The sequence below is a fragment of the Augochlora pura genome, chromosome 4 (genome assembly GCF_028453695.1).
Source record: "Augochlora pura isolate Apur16 chromosome 4, APUR_v2.2.1, whole genome shotgun sequence".
Taxonomy (NCBI): domain Eukaryota; kingdom Metazoa; phylum Arthropoda; class Insecta; order Hymenoptera; family Halictidae; genus Augochlora; species Augochlora pura.
The window spans coordinates 26,783,714-26,800,460 of NC_135775.1; the positions used below are offsets into that span (position 1 = coordinate 26,783,714).

Sequence of the window (16,747 nt, forward strand, 5' to 3'; positions counted from 1 at the left end):
GCTCGCAAAAAACATCCATAGAAAGAAGTACAGTGTCTAGTATAATGAAGATAATGCGTTACACATATATTACATAGGATATTTTTCCAACGTAAAATGGAAACAAATTTTTCTTTAAATAAAATAGATGAATTACTTTGAAAATATCTTCTTTACCCATATTTACGATTACGGTTAATGGCTGCTCGTGTCAACTTGAATTTAATAAAGATACTTTCGGGATCTTACAGTATCATTGTGTAATTTATTCTCATTTAATTTGAAATAATCTTTCATCGTAAATCTAAATGTTGGTTTCCTCATTATACATTTTTTTATGAAAAATTCAGATTAATTAATTTATGTAACATCTTAAACAATATTGTTTATCAAATAAACAGCTGATAGCCGATTACGTGCACACTTACATGCATGCATACGTATCACCGGCATGGTAACTCGTATGTATGTAATTCGTAACTCGTGACTGATGACATATGCATGCTGTGACGTGTATAGAAATGTTTGTACGCTGATAAAGAGACGCGTCGGTTTTACTGTTTTTTTATTTCTTTTATTATGCGTGACTGAAAATGAATAGTCTTGGATTAAGTTTAATTTTAAAAATGGGCTGTTTATGCTCCAAAGAAACTATCACGGTAAATTCAAGGAATTATATAGTTCGTGAACATCTTGGAGAAGGGCAAGTTTGACGTGAAATGTACATTTTTGTCTATTACCATAACAGTACCATTCAAGTTAATTTGCCTAATTGTTTTTCAATTTGATTACATATTTCTTAACATGTTTTTATAGTTATTAGCAAGATACGTTTGATTACGATCTTGATTAACCTAATCTAACCTTTTTTTATGGTAATGTTGACGAGTTACACATAAAACTAGTTATTGCAATTAATTAAATTTCAATCTACTTGCAGTGGATTTAGTACTGTACTTTTAGTTGAAGATACAGAAACACATAAAAAGTATGCTATTAAAAAGATTATTTGCCACGGATTGGAAGATCAGAGGCTAGCCGCAAAAGAAATAGAGTACCACAACCTTGTGAAACATCCAAATGTAATAGAATGCATAGATTCAACCTACAGGGGAACCACGGATCCAGTTATTAATGCAACCAGTGAAGTATTAATTGTTTTACCATATTATCATGTATGTTTTATGCTTCTTTAATGCTAAATAATAGAAGGAGATGTTAGTTTATTTTCTCACATTTCCATTTTTATTTCTTATTCAGAGAGGTACACTTGCAAATGAGTTGGAAAGACGAATTAAAAATAAAGATTACATAAGTTCAATCGACATTTTAAATATATTTTTACAAATATGCGAGGGTGTGAAAGCATTTCACGAAGCTAAACCAGATCCTCTTGCTCACAGAGATCTAAAAACTGCTAATATAGTCCTTGGCGATGGATGCACATCAGTTATAATGGATTTAGGTGAAACATTATAACTATAATAAATCATTTTAATATATTAAACACTGTTATATTAATATTATTTGTTTCAGGTTCTGTAGCACCTGCCAGAGTCAAAGTATGCGGGTCTCAAGCAGCACAAACATTGCAAGATATAGCAGCTGAAAGGTGTTCAATGCCTTACAGAGCACCAGAATTATTTAATGTGGAAAGTTATTGTATGATAGATGAACGAACAGATATTTGGGTACTGTATCAAAAAAATTTTTCAAATGTATCCTGCTATTTCTATTCTTGATAACATTTATCAACTGCTTCTCCAGTCTCTAGGTTGTATACTTTACGCTCTTTGTTACTTTAAATCACCTTTCGATGCTGTTTATGAAAGGGGAGATAGCGTAGCTCTAGCAGTTATGAGCGCAAATATTACATTCCGAGAAGATGCTCCCTATAACGAGGTTGTTAACCAATATATATTTTTTCATACTCGTCTAAGAAAGATTTTTCGATCTAATATTTGGATTTCAAATTTTCCAGGACATGCAAAATCTAATTTTATCAATGTTAAAGGTAAATCCAATGGAACGTCCTTATATATACAGCATTATAGAAAGTGTACACGATCTTATCGCTAAATTAGAGAATAGAGTATAACCTTATAAGGAACAATAATATAATTGCATATTATTTCAAAAACTAGATAATCACAACTTTTTATACTTCTTTCGAATGACCATCTCAGCAAAAGTACAAGTCAAAATATTATGCTGCATTCTTGCAATGATATTATTATGACGTGATAGATCTTTTTTTAATAACAATTTGAAAAATTTCCATTATTTCAAAGTCTCGTTCGAAACATACAAGGAAGAAATTTCTGTAATAATAAATTCTTGAATGTATTTTCCATGAATGTTTGATACTCTTAGAACAAACATGTATTTAAAATATATAACACTTTTTTGTTGATCTCTATAAAACTCTATAAAGAAGGGCATCGTTTCAAATATATTTTATTAATAAATTTAACATTTTACATCTGCTTCTTATGAATACATACTTATGAAATTTCATGTTATGTACAACGATTTTCCAGTTTCTTTAAACCTGTAAATACATGTAATGATATGTGCAATTTTTTGTACTTGTTCCTGTATCTGAATCCCAAATTATATTAAATACATATATAATATAATTATAATTTTATATATAATAAATGCATATATAAAATTATAATTATATTATATATGTATTTAATATAATTTTATATATACATATATATATATAATAAATACATACATTGAAATGAAAATCCACAAGCTGGTAGTAATGGTTACAAGAATCATACGATATGACGTGTAGTCGCTACGTCACATAATACATCACGATGGTCCAATGATAATACGTACCTGAACACAATTCGCAAACTACAACAACCATTTTACATTAAATCTTCGTAATTGTAGCGTCTGCCGAAATTTGTATTTATGTATTTACTGAAATTATAATTCATATAAGCGGACAGGTATGTAAGTTACAATGATCTCAGTGTTGAAAATACATCGATAATCTTTAAGCCGCACTTCACTCCGGTGAACGTTTTTCTAGCTACAAGAATGTAAAGTAGTTTTTTACCGAGTCTGTGCTTTAAGAGTCCGTTTCTTTCCTGTCTGAACGTATACCGGAGATAGATATCTCCCGAAATTGTATTGCATTTTCGTGTCTACGTGTGCAGCATACGAGTTGTAAGTAATTTTTCTAAACATCTATATGTTGCTGCTTGCCGCAACAAACTAACCTTGTCGGTTTCGAGATTGTTCATAAGAAATTTGTTTCTCTTTAATGAAAACTCAATTAGAAGTTTGTTTTATGGATTCTACAGTTGTTAAGCTTTATCTTCAGCTAAAGAAATATCGGAGGCGTGAGTTAGTTGTATAGAATTCTGTTTTACGAATACGTATGTATGTATATAGGGTACATACATACATACTACATATGTAACGTGATATTTCTTTAAGCGGTCTATTGCATCATTTAACATGTTGCGCGCTATCAAGATTATCAATTATTAATAACGTTTACTACTATTCGACCGTGAGAAAATGTCGTTCGACCGTACTTTTTTCTTTTGTGTGAAAAATTGTTTTAACATAGTATGCATTTTAATGTGAACAAATCGAATAACGTATTTTTAAAGTTTTATTCGTTTGGAATAATAAACCGAATCATTTGCGACTACTAGACTTCTTTTTCAAGTTCATTTGTTTAATCGGAAGACAAAGTACACGAGGATTCTACTGCTCTGTCATGACATAGCAAATGCTAATTCCTTGCGCAAGAAATCCCACCTCTCTGCCTTCCTTACATATTAGACGACTTGAAAAACGCGGCAAAAATTTATCAGAATAAAAAAAGCCAATAATTATTCATTTACATAATTTATGTATATCTTCGTAGGATCAAAGTTCGAGTCAAATTGAGGAAATACGTACCAAGCGCGTACTTTTGTATCTGTAACTTTGGTAAATTAGATTGAATACACGTGGATAAAAGAAAGTCATGCATTCCAATTTATTTCTGACAAATTAAAAAATTAATTGTTACGTAATTTTCACATTTCTCAACCAGTCTCCGCTGTTATTAGACAAATCAAACCCAGCTCTTCTAGCTGTGCAAAAAGGTCAAGGTTGTACTTATACGAAGGAGATGCTTACAAGAAGTGGAAAGATAAGTGGAGATTTTCCATAAAGTTATTGTAGCCTAATTTCAGCTAATTCCTGTCGAGTTCAAAAATCACTTTCATTAAATATAAATTTCATTGCACAGTAAAGAAATACAATGGTACAGTTTATTGAATTATTTAACAGTTTAATTGGCGCTAATCGCTTTGAGAAGCGCTGCATTATACCGGAGGCATTTGAGAATCGTAACGATCGCAAAGTGCCACGATGTGTCCATTTATACATATGATAACACGTACACATACCTGTTAGTGCCCTTCCAAAAAATACAAAATATATCGGACATATTTTGTATATCTTATACACATATCTATGCATATTATATGTTAGGTCTTTTCGTAAATATTTGAAACTTTTTCGTCAAAATACTTAAGCTAGAATAAATTTGGATAACATTATTTATTCGATAACGTGATCAATAATGAAAGAGTTTAGAAACCATTATTTTGTCCACGTGTTATGCAGAGATCGCATTACGGTCATGTGATCACTACTTAATCCTCGTACGATCCTCTAAACTTTGTACGATTCAGTTTGATATCAGAATCAGAATAAATTCACTGAATCCATTCGGGCTATCGGAATGCTTGACGAGTATTATACGTATTACATATTAAATATGTAAGTTAACGAAACACCGTTACATCTCATAATTAAGAGTGTAACGGACAAGAGTGTTCCGTACACATACATGGTGTAATTAGAAATGTAATTTTCCATGTATTTTCGTGATTTCTGCATGAAGTCGACGAATATGTTGTATGTAATGTTAAAATATGTCATTTATTTCATACTGTTCACGTGCCAAAATGATTAACAAGTTTACAAATTCGAAATGTTTCAAGTAATGTAGATCTGTGATATAACTTTCTAAATGTAAACGAATAGAACGCATAACGACAAAAAGAATAATGAAAATAGGTTAAAATGACCGACCGTGAGAAAAAAATAGTTGAATCGTACGATATCGCGAGATATCGTGAGCTCTCGGCGTTACTTATGCGCATGGTGTCACTTTGAACGTTCAGTTAACCGCTGGCAGCAGTGAGGGGTGGACGTTTCTCTCTTTCGGTATTTCCTGATTCTCTACAACTCCCGTAGGTTAGGAAATATATACCCGTGCGAAGGTTAAGGTCAACCCCTTTTACATCCATCTATTTTACTATCGAATATTAAATCTTATTTAATGAGTGATTGTGCTTTCATTTTTCGTTTATCGATTTCGAATATCGATTAGTATTTCTAGTATCTAGTCTCTAATCTCTAGTTTTTAATATAGTGTCGAATAAATTGTCGTGCGTGTCCGTATATGTATTGTGTTCTAATAGGAAACGTTAATGTTATTGGCGGTTAATACGATACGGGTAACAGGAAGGAATGAAAAAATCAAATAGAATTACGTGAACGACCACGTTGCAAAGTAGCAGAGAGAGAGAGAGTTCAAGTGAAAGTTTCGCTTTGTATACATTTCAAATTTCTCTTTTAGTAGACTAAAAGAAATTCTACGGTTTCTGTAACTTTACGGCATAGTAATTTTTTGTTCAAAAATTACAAATTACTGTTACGTACGTATCAAATGTAAACTGTAATCTTAATGTCAGTCCGTTACTGACATAATTTACGGAAAAGAACTGATTATGCTTTTGTCGGTACGATCGTTGATAAATAATCTTTATTTTACGGGAATTTCGTATTAGAATTTGAATTATTCTTCTTTATCTATATGTACATTAGATGCAAATACATTTATATACACGTATTGCAAATTGTATGCATAGCAGTTGTATAACACATATAAAAATGCATATGCTATTCAAATGACAAATCATGTCAAGTATTGAATAATTTTGAACAATGCATGATTTAGAGAAAGACGAAAAACAAGTTATATCATTCAAAAACTTTGAGCAACGTTCAAGTATTAATTGTTAACTTTTGCAGATTTGAATATATTATAAAATAAAATAGAATCAGTTTATAGAATGAAATGATTGTATTTATGACACATCTGGGAATTTTTCAAAATATTCTTAACAAGTAGTTGTGGTAAAATATTTGTGTTTGTTATGCTTGAGCTATAAATTATTAAAAATACTCATTCAGTTTCAGAAATTTAAGAGATGTCGGCGAAAGCAATTCGCGAAGCAACTGGAAAGGATTTAATTAATCGTAAACTTCCTTCTGGCACAAATGCGGTACAATGTAGATTCGTGAGCATCACGGAACATACAAACTGGGCAGACATTGTAAACAACAATCCATGGCTAAAGTCAGAGAAACTGGTTGTAAAACCTGATCAATTAATTAAAAGACGTGGAAAGCTTGGTTTGATTAAAGTAAATGTAAACTTGGCTACAGCGAAGCAATGGATTGCAGACAGAATGAACAAGGATCAACAAATTGGAAAAGCAACTGGAAAACTTAGAACTTTTATCATTGAGCCTTTTGTTCCCCACAAACAAGTAAGTAATAATCGTTGTCATAATATTATTACATATAATATAACATTTAACCACACTGTAAATCATAGGAAGAGGAAGCTTATGTCTGTATCTATTCCCATCGGAAAGCTGACACTATTTTATTTCATCACGAAGGTGGTGTTGATATTGGAGATGTGGATTCAAAAGCTTTGAAACTAGAAGTACCTGTTGGAGAAGGTTTACCAGATGTAACAACATTAATGGGAAAGCTATTGGCGAATGTAGCAAATGATAAGAAAGAGTACATTCTAAATAATATAGCATTATTTGATATTGAGAATGCTTTCCATAAATAATATGACTGTTTCTTCTTCCAGGGTTATTGCAAAATTTATAGAATCTCTGTATAAGCTTTATGTTAATTTGTACTTCACGTATTTGGAAATAAATCCATTGGTAGTAACAGACGATGGAATTTATATACTGGATCTCGCTGCAAAATTGGATACGACCGCGGACTTCGTATGCAGACCAGACTGGGGAGAAATTGATTACCCGCCACCGTTTGGACGGGACGCTTACCCTGAAGAGGCCTATATCGCTGATCTAGACGCCAAGTCTGGAGCTAGCTTGAAATTAACTATTCTGAATCCAGCTGGACGGATATGGACAATGGTTGCTGGCGGTGGTCAGTAGAAGCGCACAGCAGTATCATTTACGTGATTAATCTGGTTCATTCTAACCAAATTGTGATTGTCAAATCGTTACCTGTTACTTTAACGCAATCTATATTGCACCTACTTATTTTATATTTTCAACGTATTCCCTTTGTAGGAGCATCCGTTATTTACTCGGATACGATTTGTGATTTGGGAGCCGCGAACGAACTGGCTAATTACGGCGAATACTCAGGTGCACCTAGTGAGCAACAAACTTACGATTATGCGAAAACTATATTGAGTTTGATGACAAAAGAGAAACGCACAGAAGGAAAGGTATTGATAATCGGTGGCGGTATTGCTAACTTTACGAATGTAGCCGCGACCTTCAAGGGAATCGTTAAGGCATTGCAAGAGTATCAACCGAAGCTCGTAGAACACAATATAAAAATATTCGTAAGAAGAGCGGGACCTAATTATCAAGAGGGATTGAGGTACGACACATATAATTATTAAAAGCTGTTCTAACAACTGCGCGAACATTTATGAAACCTAACGTTAACGTTAATGAATTTTAGAATAATACGCGAGGTTGGCAGAAGACTTGGCATCCCTGTTTACGTATTCGGTCCTGAAACTCACATGACGGCTATATGTGCGATGGCACTGGGCAAGAAACCGATCCCCGATCCCGAGACTCAAGAATTTTCCACCGCAAATTTTTTGCTACCTTCTGGACAGGACGTTGGTCCCACAGCTCCTTCGAAAAGTACTTCATGTTCACCTACCAAACAACCGAAATTAAGAGCAAGCGAATCCGTTGATGGATCCGCAAATAAACAACTTTTCAGTAGTAAAACAAGGGCCATCATTTGGGGAATGCAAACTAGAGCTGTTCAAAGTATGCTAGACTTCGACTTTGTTTGTCGTAGATCTGAACCGTCTGTAGCTGCTATTGTGTATCCATTCACGGGTGATCATAAACAAAAATTTTACTGGGGTCATAAAGAGGTACACGTCCAGGATTAATTTCTTTATTGTTTTGAACAGAGAATGATTGATGCGTACGCAACAGCGAATAAAACCAAATCTCTAAATTGTATCATTTTATGCGTGAACAGGTACTGATTCCTGTTTACAAGCAGATGAAGGATGCAATGGCTAAGCACACGGACGCCGATGTTATGGTCACATTTGCATCTTTGAGATCGGCTTACGAAAGTACGATTGAAACGATGCAATTCCCGCAAATTAGAACGATTGCTATTATTGCTGAAGGTATACCCGAAAATATGACGAGAAAACTGATTCTCATGGCACAAAAGAAAGGTGTTACCATTATCGGTCCTGCTACCGTTGGCGGTGTGAAGCCTGGTTGCTTCAAGATTGGCAATACTGGAGGAATGATGGATAATATTCTTCATAGTAAACTTTACAGGCCCGGCAGGTAAAAATTAGCTCATTTAAAATATTTAATACACTGAGAGACCGTTTCTGCGTGCCTGCTGTTATAAAAAAGAAAATCTTATTGATTAGTGTGGCGTATGTTTCTCGTTCCGGCGGCATGTCCAATGAATTGAACAATATCATTTCGAAAGCTTCGAATGGAGTGTTGGAAGGTGTTGCAATCGGAGGAGATCGTTATCCAGGAACTAATTTTATGGATCACATAATGCGATATCAAGAGAACCCAGAAGTGAAGCTCATAGTTCTCTTGGGCGAAGTCGGCGGCGTAGAAGAGTACGAAGTATGCGAAGCGCTAAAAACCAAGAGAATTACGAAGCCATTGATCGCCTGGTGTATCGGTACCTGTGCCAGTATGTTCAATTCCGAGGTTCAGTTTGGTCATGCCGGATCAATAGCACACAGCAACTTGGAAACAGCATCTGCTAAGAACGCTGCGTTGAAAACTGCTGGTGCGTATGTGCCTAACAGTTTCGACACGCTCGGAGAATTGATGCACACTGTGTACGAGAAACTTGTCGAAGAAGGAGCGATCATTCCAGAACCGGAGGTCCCACCGCCAACCGTTCCTATGGATTACAGTTGGGCCAGGGTAATATAATATATTCGATAACTGACTTGTCAAATAGGGTTCTTCGGATTTTCTTTCAATTATACTCGAAACAATGGTAATGTAATTGTTTGCTCTAGGAATTGGGCTTGATAAGAAAGCCAGCTTCGTTCATGACATCTATCTGCGATGAACGTGGGCAAGAATTACTATATGCCGGAATGCCTGTAACCGAGGTGCTAAAGCAGAACGTGGGAATTGGTGGCGTAGTTTCACTTTTATGGTTTCAACGGTGCTTACCGGCAATGTATTGTAAATTCCTGGAAATGTCTTTGATGTTAACGGCCGACCATGGCCCTGCAGTATCGGGAGCACATAACACTATCGTATGCGCTCGAGCTGGCAAAGATCTAGTTAGCTCGCTGGTGTCCGGTCTCTTGACTATCGTAAGTGAACTAAACAAAATCTGCTATACATACAACAGTCGTAATTCTATACGTAATCGTAATTGTAACAATAGGGAGATCGTTTTGGTGGAGCATTGGATGGTGCGGCTCGCATGTTCTCCGAAGCCTACGATGCCGGTTTGCATCCACAAGAATTTGTAAACAATACGCGTAAGAAGGGGAAATTGATTATGGGTATTGGTCATCGTATAAAGTCCATAAATAATCCAGACATGCGAGTGAAACTTATCAAAGAATTCGTAATGGAAAATTTCCCGGCGAGGCCTTTAGTAGAATATGCATTGGAAGTTGAAAAGATAACGACAAGCAAGAAACCTAATTTAATTCTTAACGTGGATGGCATTATTGCCTGTGCCTTTGTGGATATGCTGAGAAAAAGTGGTAGCTTTACTAGAGAAGAAGCACAAGAGTATATCGAGATTGGTGCTATAAATAGTCTGTTCGTTCTTGGCAGGAGCATAGGTTTCATCGGTAGGTACTTTCTTCCTAAAACATTTTCCAAATACTCATATTACTAGGCGTAACTATTGGACTCGCAATTTGTTGCAGGTCATTATATGGATCAAAAGAGGTTGAAACAAGGTTTGTACCGACACCCATGGGATGATATTTCTTACGTATTGCCAGAACAATACAATTGAGTTCATCTTCCATTCGCATTGTCTATCGTAAATGCATAATAAATGTTACGAGTTCATTTAAGTTTTCGATAGCTGTAACAATCGTGTCGTACGTGCTTGCTCATAGTCGTAAAGACACTATTAATTTACTTAGGTACAGGTAATTAAAAGTTGTGTAGTCCACCGTTCTCTATTCATTTTTAAAAGTCGAAGTTATATTCGATAATGCTGCGGATGAAAATTTCTATGTGTAATATATAGATGACAACAATGAAAACGGTGTTGAAAACAAAAACTTTAATGAACCCGTGAAATAGTAAGAGTTAATTCGCGTAATCGAAGGAGAACATTCCAACGGAGCATTTTCTTTTTTATTTAGTTCAAGAGTGGAGTACTAATATGTTAGCTATTATAAACAATATTTATCGATATCAGCACAAGATATGTCCTTTCCGATTTATCGGAATACAAGTATTTAGGTATTTGAGAATCTTTGTATGAAAAATATATCAGCATTTTGTATGTACGTGCATACATAAATGCTTTTACACATGTGCGTACCCAAATATTCTACATGCACATATTATATATGTGCACAATGCTACAGTAACAATTCGTTGCACAAAGCAGTTTTCCATTTATGGTTAAAAGTATGCAATAAAAATTAAATAAAATATGTCCAATATATTTAAGCACGATTTTTAGCTTTATTTACTTAGCCCCGTTAATAAATCGATTGTTAATTACGAATAACATGTAAAAATGGTTATTTTGTGCAAATGTTCTCGTAAATAAAAACTGTAGTATTTTCGAAAGTATCTAATAAAATAATAACGGTGTAATAATTATTTCTCGATCTTAATGGTCTTAGTTATATAAACTTTCTACAAAATTCAGGTAGAGACTAGGTGCATATACATATAAGTGTAATTACAAACTATAGTAGTATCTCAATTTTTATTGAATTTTGCAACGTTTGAAAAATATTTATACATTGATTAGCAGTCAAAGGATGCCGGTAAAAAAGAATACATATGTACACAAGTATAAGATACTTGTTTCGGTTGCAAATAAAAAGTAACGTTCAACGCATTAATACAAAATATTCACTAATTTGACTGATCTTTTGATCTTATTAAAAACCATTTAGCACTTTCAACGTAATGGTTGATTTTATAAAGAGAAGCGAGCAAATTTCATCTATAATATTACGATCACAGGCTTTACCGTTCTTTAGAGAGACGAGAAGTAATATCACGAAGTAATTAAAGAGAAACTTTGACATTATTGAGTTTCTGGAATGTCGTCGGCAGCTATATTAATAATTCGTTCGCTTGGCGGTGGTTTGTGACGACCTAGTGTATATATACATTTCCTTCCTAGTTGTGGAATAATAACATTATTGTAGTACGACATTCCAATGAACAAAGTGATAAAGCCGATAAGCTGAAAAAATAAGGAAATAATGTGTGAATTACATTACATTCTGATGACCTTGTGTATTATAAAATACATATATAGAATAAAATTGAAAACTTGTAAACATTGATTAACTTACTTGTAAATAATGAAACGCTTGCCACCCAAGTGCCAAAGAAAAAGCCCAAATGACAAAAGTTCGAACACTATCTAAAACCATTCTTGTAGTAGCACTCATTTCTTTGGTAACGCTGATACCGGCGAAATTAAAGAATGCTATACTGAGTGCCATACCTATATAAAAAGGTAACATGCGACGTTGATTCTTCAATTATTTTAACGATGTTATTTACGAGATAAATCCAATTAAATATTACTAAATATGCTGACCGAGTATTGCTGCCAGTAAACGACCGCTATTTCCAATCTGAACAAACGCATCTTTAGTGGCTTCGAGTGTACCTCGAGAATTGTCAGCGAACGGTGGCATAGCAGGTATAAAATTCAGAGGAATCATTAATACAGATATGGTAGTCAACCCAAATAGACCTGAAGAGAAAGTATGTGTTTAAGCGCTGTCTTTTTGAGAAAGAAATTGTTCTAACATACCCTCCCATCCTACTGCTTGCAACGCCGGTATATTCTGACCAGCTACAAACTTCTCTTCCACCACCATTTGCATAGCTGTTATTACCTATAATAGCAAGAACGTTTATTTTATAAAAGAACTTGTAAGAATCACCGAAATTGTAACAAAATATTGTTAAATACAATTTTACCTGTGCAGAGATGATAAGTAGATCTCCAGTTATGATAGAGTTTATATTCATATCCGTATCTTCCATAGATAATACATCACTAAGTCCAACAAGAGCTAAACCAACTATAACCATGCCTATGCCAGCCCATTCTCTACTTTCAAGTCTCTTATCAAGAAATACCGTTGAAAGTACAGCTGTAAATATTATAACAGAACCACGTAACATTTGAAAACTACTCGCATATGTCATACTTAAGCCAATGTACACAATAGAGGTGGCAAAAGCATCGCATAATGCAGGAATTAGTAGAATCGTCTGGTTGAATACTCGAGATCCTTTAGTTAAAGGATTGTTGTCAACTGAGTCATCCTATAATTAAAAACTTTTAATATCAAACATATTGTAATTGAATAAGTATATAATAGACAGTACTCACGTTTCTTCGTTTACAATAATTATATGCTACTTTAAATACAAGAAGACATAGCATCTCTCCCACAAACATGAAGGCAGATTGCATGAAAGGATGATTAAAATGCCTAAGTTGGCCATCTTCGCTTTCCACAACTTGCTGATCGGCATACCTAAACGAAAAGTATATTGATATGTGGAATGTTCTAATTTCAATTTCTTTGATTAATTGCAATCGAGTACTCACTTGACGGATAAAGTGTTAAATGATCCAGTAACGACCATAAGCACAGCTAAAATGTATTGGTAATGTGTCCATGCCATGTTTAAATATTTAAAAAGCGCTATAGAAAGAAGAAAAGAATTTATTACTTAAAAATTATAGTAATCTCTGGCTTAGGTAGAGACAGAGCTTGAAACTGTAATCGCAGATTGAACATCCCAAGAAAACTTTTCTATACATATTACAGCGACAGAAGGGGGAGGAGACATTGATGCAATTGATGGATGACCATGGATGACTACTGTGACGTGACACGTCACAGCGTCATTGTACATAGTTTAGACGTTAGCTGTGCCGATTAATTCGAACATTCTTTAAACACAGATTACAATAATATTCGATAAACACATTTTCAGAGAAGTACACATATAAAGAATTGATCTGTTTATGTATATAACTGAGAGCTGCACTACACTACGAAGAGATTAAACGAACCCCAACCAAGAAATATTCATCTAAATCCGATTAAAGATTATTCTAATAAATTTATATACTGTGAGAGCACCTTCTTCATTGATATAGAAACGATTAGATGATAACAAAATGCATTGCTTGACAGAGACTAAATCGCGGTATGTAATTAAATGTTTTAGACGGCCGAGAGTTTTGTAGCTTTGAGTAACGAAAAGTATCAATTTCAATGTCAGGTGTTCTCAATTTGTTACATTCTCACTGTATGCAATTTACACAATGATATCACAACTCTTGCAAAGCTTTCTGGCCGTAGCTTGTTCTGTTAGCGATAATGGGAGTAGAAATTGCTTTGCTCTGATTGGCTAACATCTCAATGCTAAGACAAGATTCGCTGTGGATTGGATATGCAATAGAATGATGCATATAAAAAGGCTCTTGCAGAGGGAGTGGAGAATGTTCTTGAATTGAGAGAGACTACTGTAAAATTACATATGTATATGTATGTGTATACAATGAAGTTGATAGCCGATAACTGGTAGCTGATGGTAACGTAGCGGTCTATGGATGGATTCCATGATTGTTACTGCACGGTAAGCTGTTCGAGTTATGGTCGCTTCTAAAATTTCGATGACATGGCAGCATTAGACGACGATTCGTTTCTCGAACTTAACACACGTTTCGGGGATAACATGCAAAAAACAGAATGGATTCCCTTGTCTCTTACTTTAGTCGAATATCCCCAGGGTAAGTATCTTTCGATGTCCTAAACAAGTGTATACAAATTTCAACGTTTTTCATTTACGCAAATTTCAACGATTAATACTTCCATTTTCTATTTTTTAAAAGAAACATTACTTACACGATACTATTTTTAATCCTTCATTTAATATTCAACGTTTTTCAGATTTTCAACTCTGAGAACGAAAATAGTTTCATATTACAAAAACTTGCAGACGACTATTGTTTAATTAACTATTTGTAACATCGGCTAAAACGGTTCTGTTAAAAAGTCACTGTTGTGAACGTTTAACAGTTCACTTTTATATTGCCTTAATTCTCGTTTTATCTAGTTGTTCTAATATAATTATTATCTTTGCAGGTGATCTTTTTGGAAAATTCTTAGCTTTAATAAGCCTAGCACCATTTGCTATTGTAGCTGGTTTCATAACATTGATCTTATTTAGAAGAGACTTGCAAACTGTGAGTAACAAACTTATAACGAATAATTATGTTTTCAATTTATAAGTTGAACTATAATCTGGTTTTTTTATTTATAGATCACATTCTTCAGCGGTATTATAATAAATGATTTCATAAATTTTGTATTAAAACACACCATTTGCCAAGCAAGACCAATGAGACGTGATGCTATTTTTGTTGAATATGGTATGCCATCGATGCATGCACAGTTTATGTGGTTTTTTGCTGCATATGCAACACTTTTTATATGCATCAGGTAATTTATATTTTTTGTAATGAACATTCAGAAAAAATATTCCTTAATGTTTTCCTATTTTTAGGTTGCATCATAACAATAATAGTACTGTTTCTGAAAGATTCTGGAGAATTGCTACTATGGTTGCTTGCATACTTGCTTCTCTTTTAGTAACATATAGTAGGGTGTATTTGTTATACCATTCTATTTCCCAAGTTCTATATGGTGCACTTATAGGAATTATATTGGGAATAGTGTGGTTTATAATAATGCATGTAGCATTTATACCAATTTTTCCTTACATTGTTTCATGGTATGTAACAGTCTACACAATGAAGATTTTATTCAATGCATAGTATAAAAGCTACTTCTTTGTAATATCATTTCAGGCGGATATCAGAGTACTTATTGTTACGTGATACAACATTAATTCCTAATATTCTCTGGTTCGAGTATACGAACATTCGGACAGAGGCACGAGCACGCACACGTAAACTTGTGTCAATGAAATCACAATGACATCTATTGTCTAGCCATGGGCTTAAAACGAATAGGAAATAAATATATATATATATGAATATATATATAAAAGCAAGTGATATCATTCCTTCAGTCAGACGAGATTAAAAAAATTCCAAAATTCGTTCGACTCAAAGAAATATGTTAAATAACGGGTGGCAATCTTCTGCCATTAGTAATATTTAAACGCATAAGGTACTAGTACAAATTTTGCATACAAATTTTCACATTTATATGGTCAGAACCTGTATCTTTGGATAACTAAGTTTTTATAATTTTTCATAAATTATTTATAATCCATACTTAATGAGCAATATTTATACATCTTTATTAGCTTTTATAATTGAATAATGTATATAGAAATTATACAAGTAATTATGTAATTCTCTCAGTTTTGTAAAGACAAACATTATTTATGATATAATATAAAATGAAAATTAGTTACTTTAAAGGAGGGAATAAACTTGGTACAATAATGTAACGAGATATATACAGTACACATGATATTAACTAGTGATATGTAACAGTAATTGAACACTTTTATTGTTTACATATATGGGACTGGTAGAAAGAATGAAAAAATTACGCCACAACTTGTAATTATGTTATTGTTACTTCAGCCACCAATGTTATTGAGTTATTACCATTTTAATTTTGCTACTGCAACAAGACTATGTAAGTCTTGGAGTTGTAAACATCATACGTAATTCCTCCATGTTTCACTAAAAAGTTAAGTAATAATAATACTTATTAACATTCGTACGCGTGTACCATGTATTAAAAGGAATAAGATAAACGCAAATAAGAATAGGTCAACATTTGAAACAGAATTTTCAAATCTAGCACCAGAGATAAACATTGAACTACTGTACAGACTGTTAACTTTTTATCAGGGTAGCGTTATTTCTACATTTTTAAGTTATGTATACCATATACTCTACTTGTGCTGAATTGAATTTTTAAACATTACTTTGTTATACTTATACATACAATGACTTTATATATACACTATCATTATGTTGCTCAATAAAGTGCTATTAAAATTACTGCGATGTAAATATGCAATAAAATTTTATAAATGAACTTTAAATAAAGTTAATGCACCATATCACACCCTTTATATAATGTATATATATATACATATATATATTTACATAT

The 16,747-nt window shown here is 33.5% G+C and overlaps 4 protein-coding genes and 1 long non-coding RNA gene across 11 annotated transcripts; 3 read left to right on the forward strand and 2 right to left on the reverse strand.

The window, feature by feature from the left end:
- The first annotated feature begins 482 nt into the window (after positions 1-482).
- Positions 483-2,609, forward strand: LOC144468513 (serine/threonine-protein kinase 16). The gene is made up of 6 exons (XM_078178063.1): positions 483-682; positions 920-1,154; positions 1,240-1,444; positions 1,516-1,670; positions 1,747-1,881; positions 1,961-2,609. Exons 1-6 carry the CDS (start codon positions 573-575, stop codon positions 2,075-2,077), a joined length of 957 nt encoding a protein of 318 aa, XP_078034189.1. The 5' UTR covers positions 483-572; the 3' UTR covers positions 2,078-2,609.
- LOC144468536 (uncharacterized) lies at positions 2,245-2,847 on the reverse strand. The gene is made up of 2 exons (XR_013493825.1): positions 2,723-2,847; positions 2,245-2,530 (listed from the first exon to the last, which is right to left on the reverse strand). It is a non-coding gene; the product is annotated as an uncharacterized LOC144468536 (long non-coding RNA).
- Positions 2,846-11,045, forward strand: Atpcl (ATP-citrate synthase). Of its 7 annotated transcripts, none has more exons than XM_078177992.1 (11): positions 2,846-2,948; positions 6,268-6,626; positions 6,695-6,888; positions 6,965-7,275; positions 7,422-7,740; positions 7,825-8,257; positions 8,368-8,693; positions 8,783-9,302; positions 9,401-9,706; positions 9,781-10,198; positions 10,277-11,045. In XM_078177992.1, exons 2-11 carry the CDS (start codon positions 6,285-6,287, stop codon positions 10,366-10,368), a joined length of 3,261 nt encoding a protein of 1,086 aa, XP_078034118.1. In that variant the 5' UTR covers positions 2,846-2,948; positions 6,268-6,284; the 3' UTR covers positions 10,369-11,045. The 7 variants fall into 7 exon arrangements, with proteins under 7 accessions (XP_078034118.1, XP_078034115.1, XP_078034114.1 ...); XM_078177989.1 differs by lacking the exon at positions 2,846-2,948 and adding an exon at positions 3,035-3,168; XM_078177988.1 differs by lacking the exon at positions 2,846-2,948 and adding an exon at positions 5,154-5,235.
- A 240-nt stretch (positions 11,046-11,285) lies between these two features.
- Tango9 (transport and golgi organization 9) lies at positions 11,286-13,869 on the reverse strand. The gene is made up of 8 exons (XM_078178049.1): positions 13,727-13,869; positions 13,186-13,282; positions 12,964-13,111; positions 12,546-12,896; positions 12,376-12,460; positions 12,157-12,315; positions 11,906-12,060; positions 11,286-11,793 (listed from the first exon to the last, which is right to left on the reverse strand). Exons 2-8 carry the CDS (start codon positions 13,260-13,262, stop codon positions 11,632-11,634), a joined length of 1,137 nt encoding a protein of 378 aa, XP_078034175.1. The 5' UTR covers positions 13,263-13,282; positions 13,727-13,869; the 3' UTR covers positions 11,286-11,631.
- A 45-nt stretch (positions 13,870-13,914) lies between these two features.
- On the forward strand, positions 13,915-16,659 carry LOC144468519 (dolichyldiphosphatase 1). The gene is made up of 5 exons (XM_078178072.1): positions 13,915-14,379; positions 14,735-14,835; positions 14,913-15,091; positions 15,156-15,383; positions 15,460-16,659. Exons 1-5 carry the CDS (start codon positions 14,268-14,270, stop codon positions 15,587-15,589), a joined length of 750 nt encoding a protein of 249 aa, XP_078034198.1. The 5' UTR covers positions 13,915-14,267; the 3' UTR covers positions 15,590-16,659.
- The last annotated feature ends 88 nt before the right edge of the window (positions 16,660-16,747 follow it).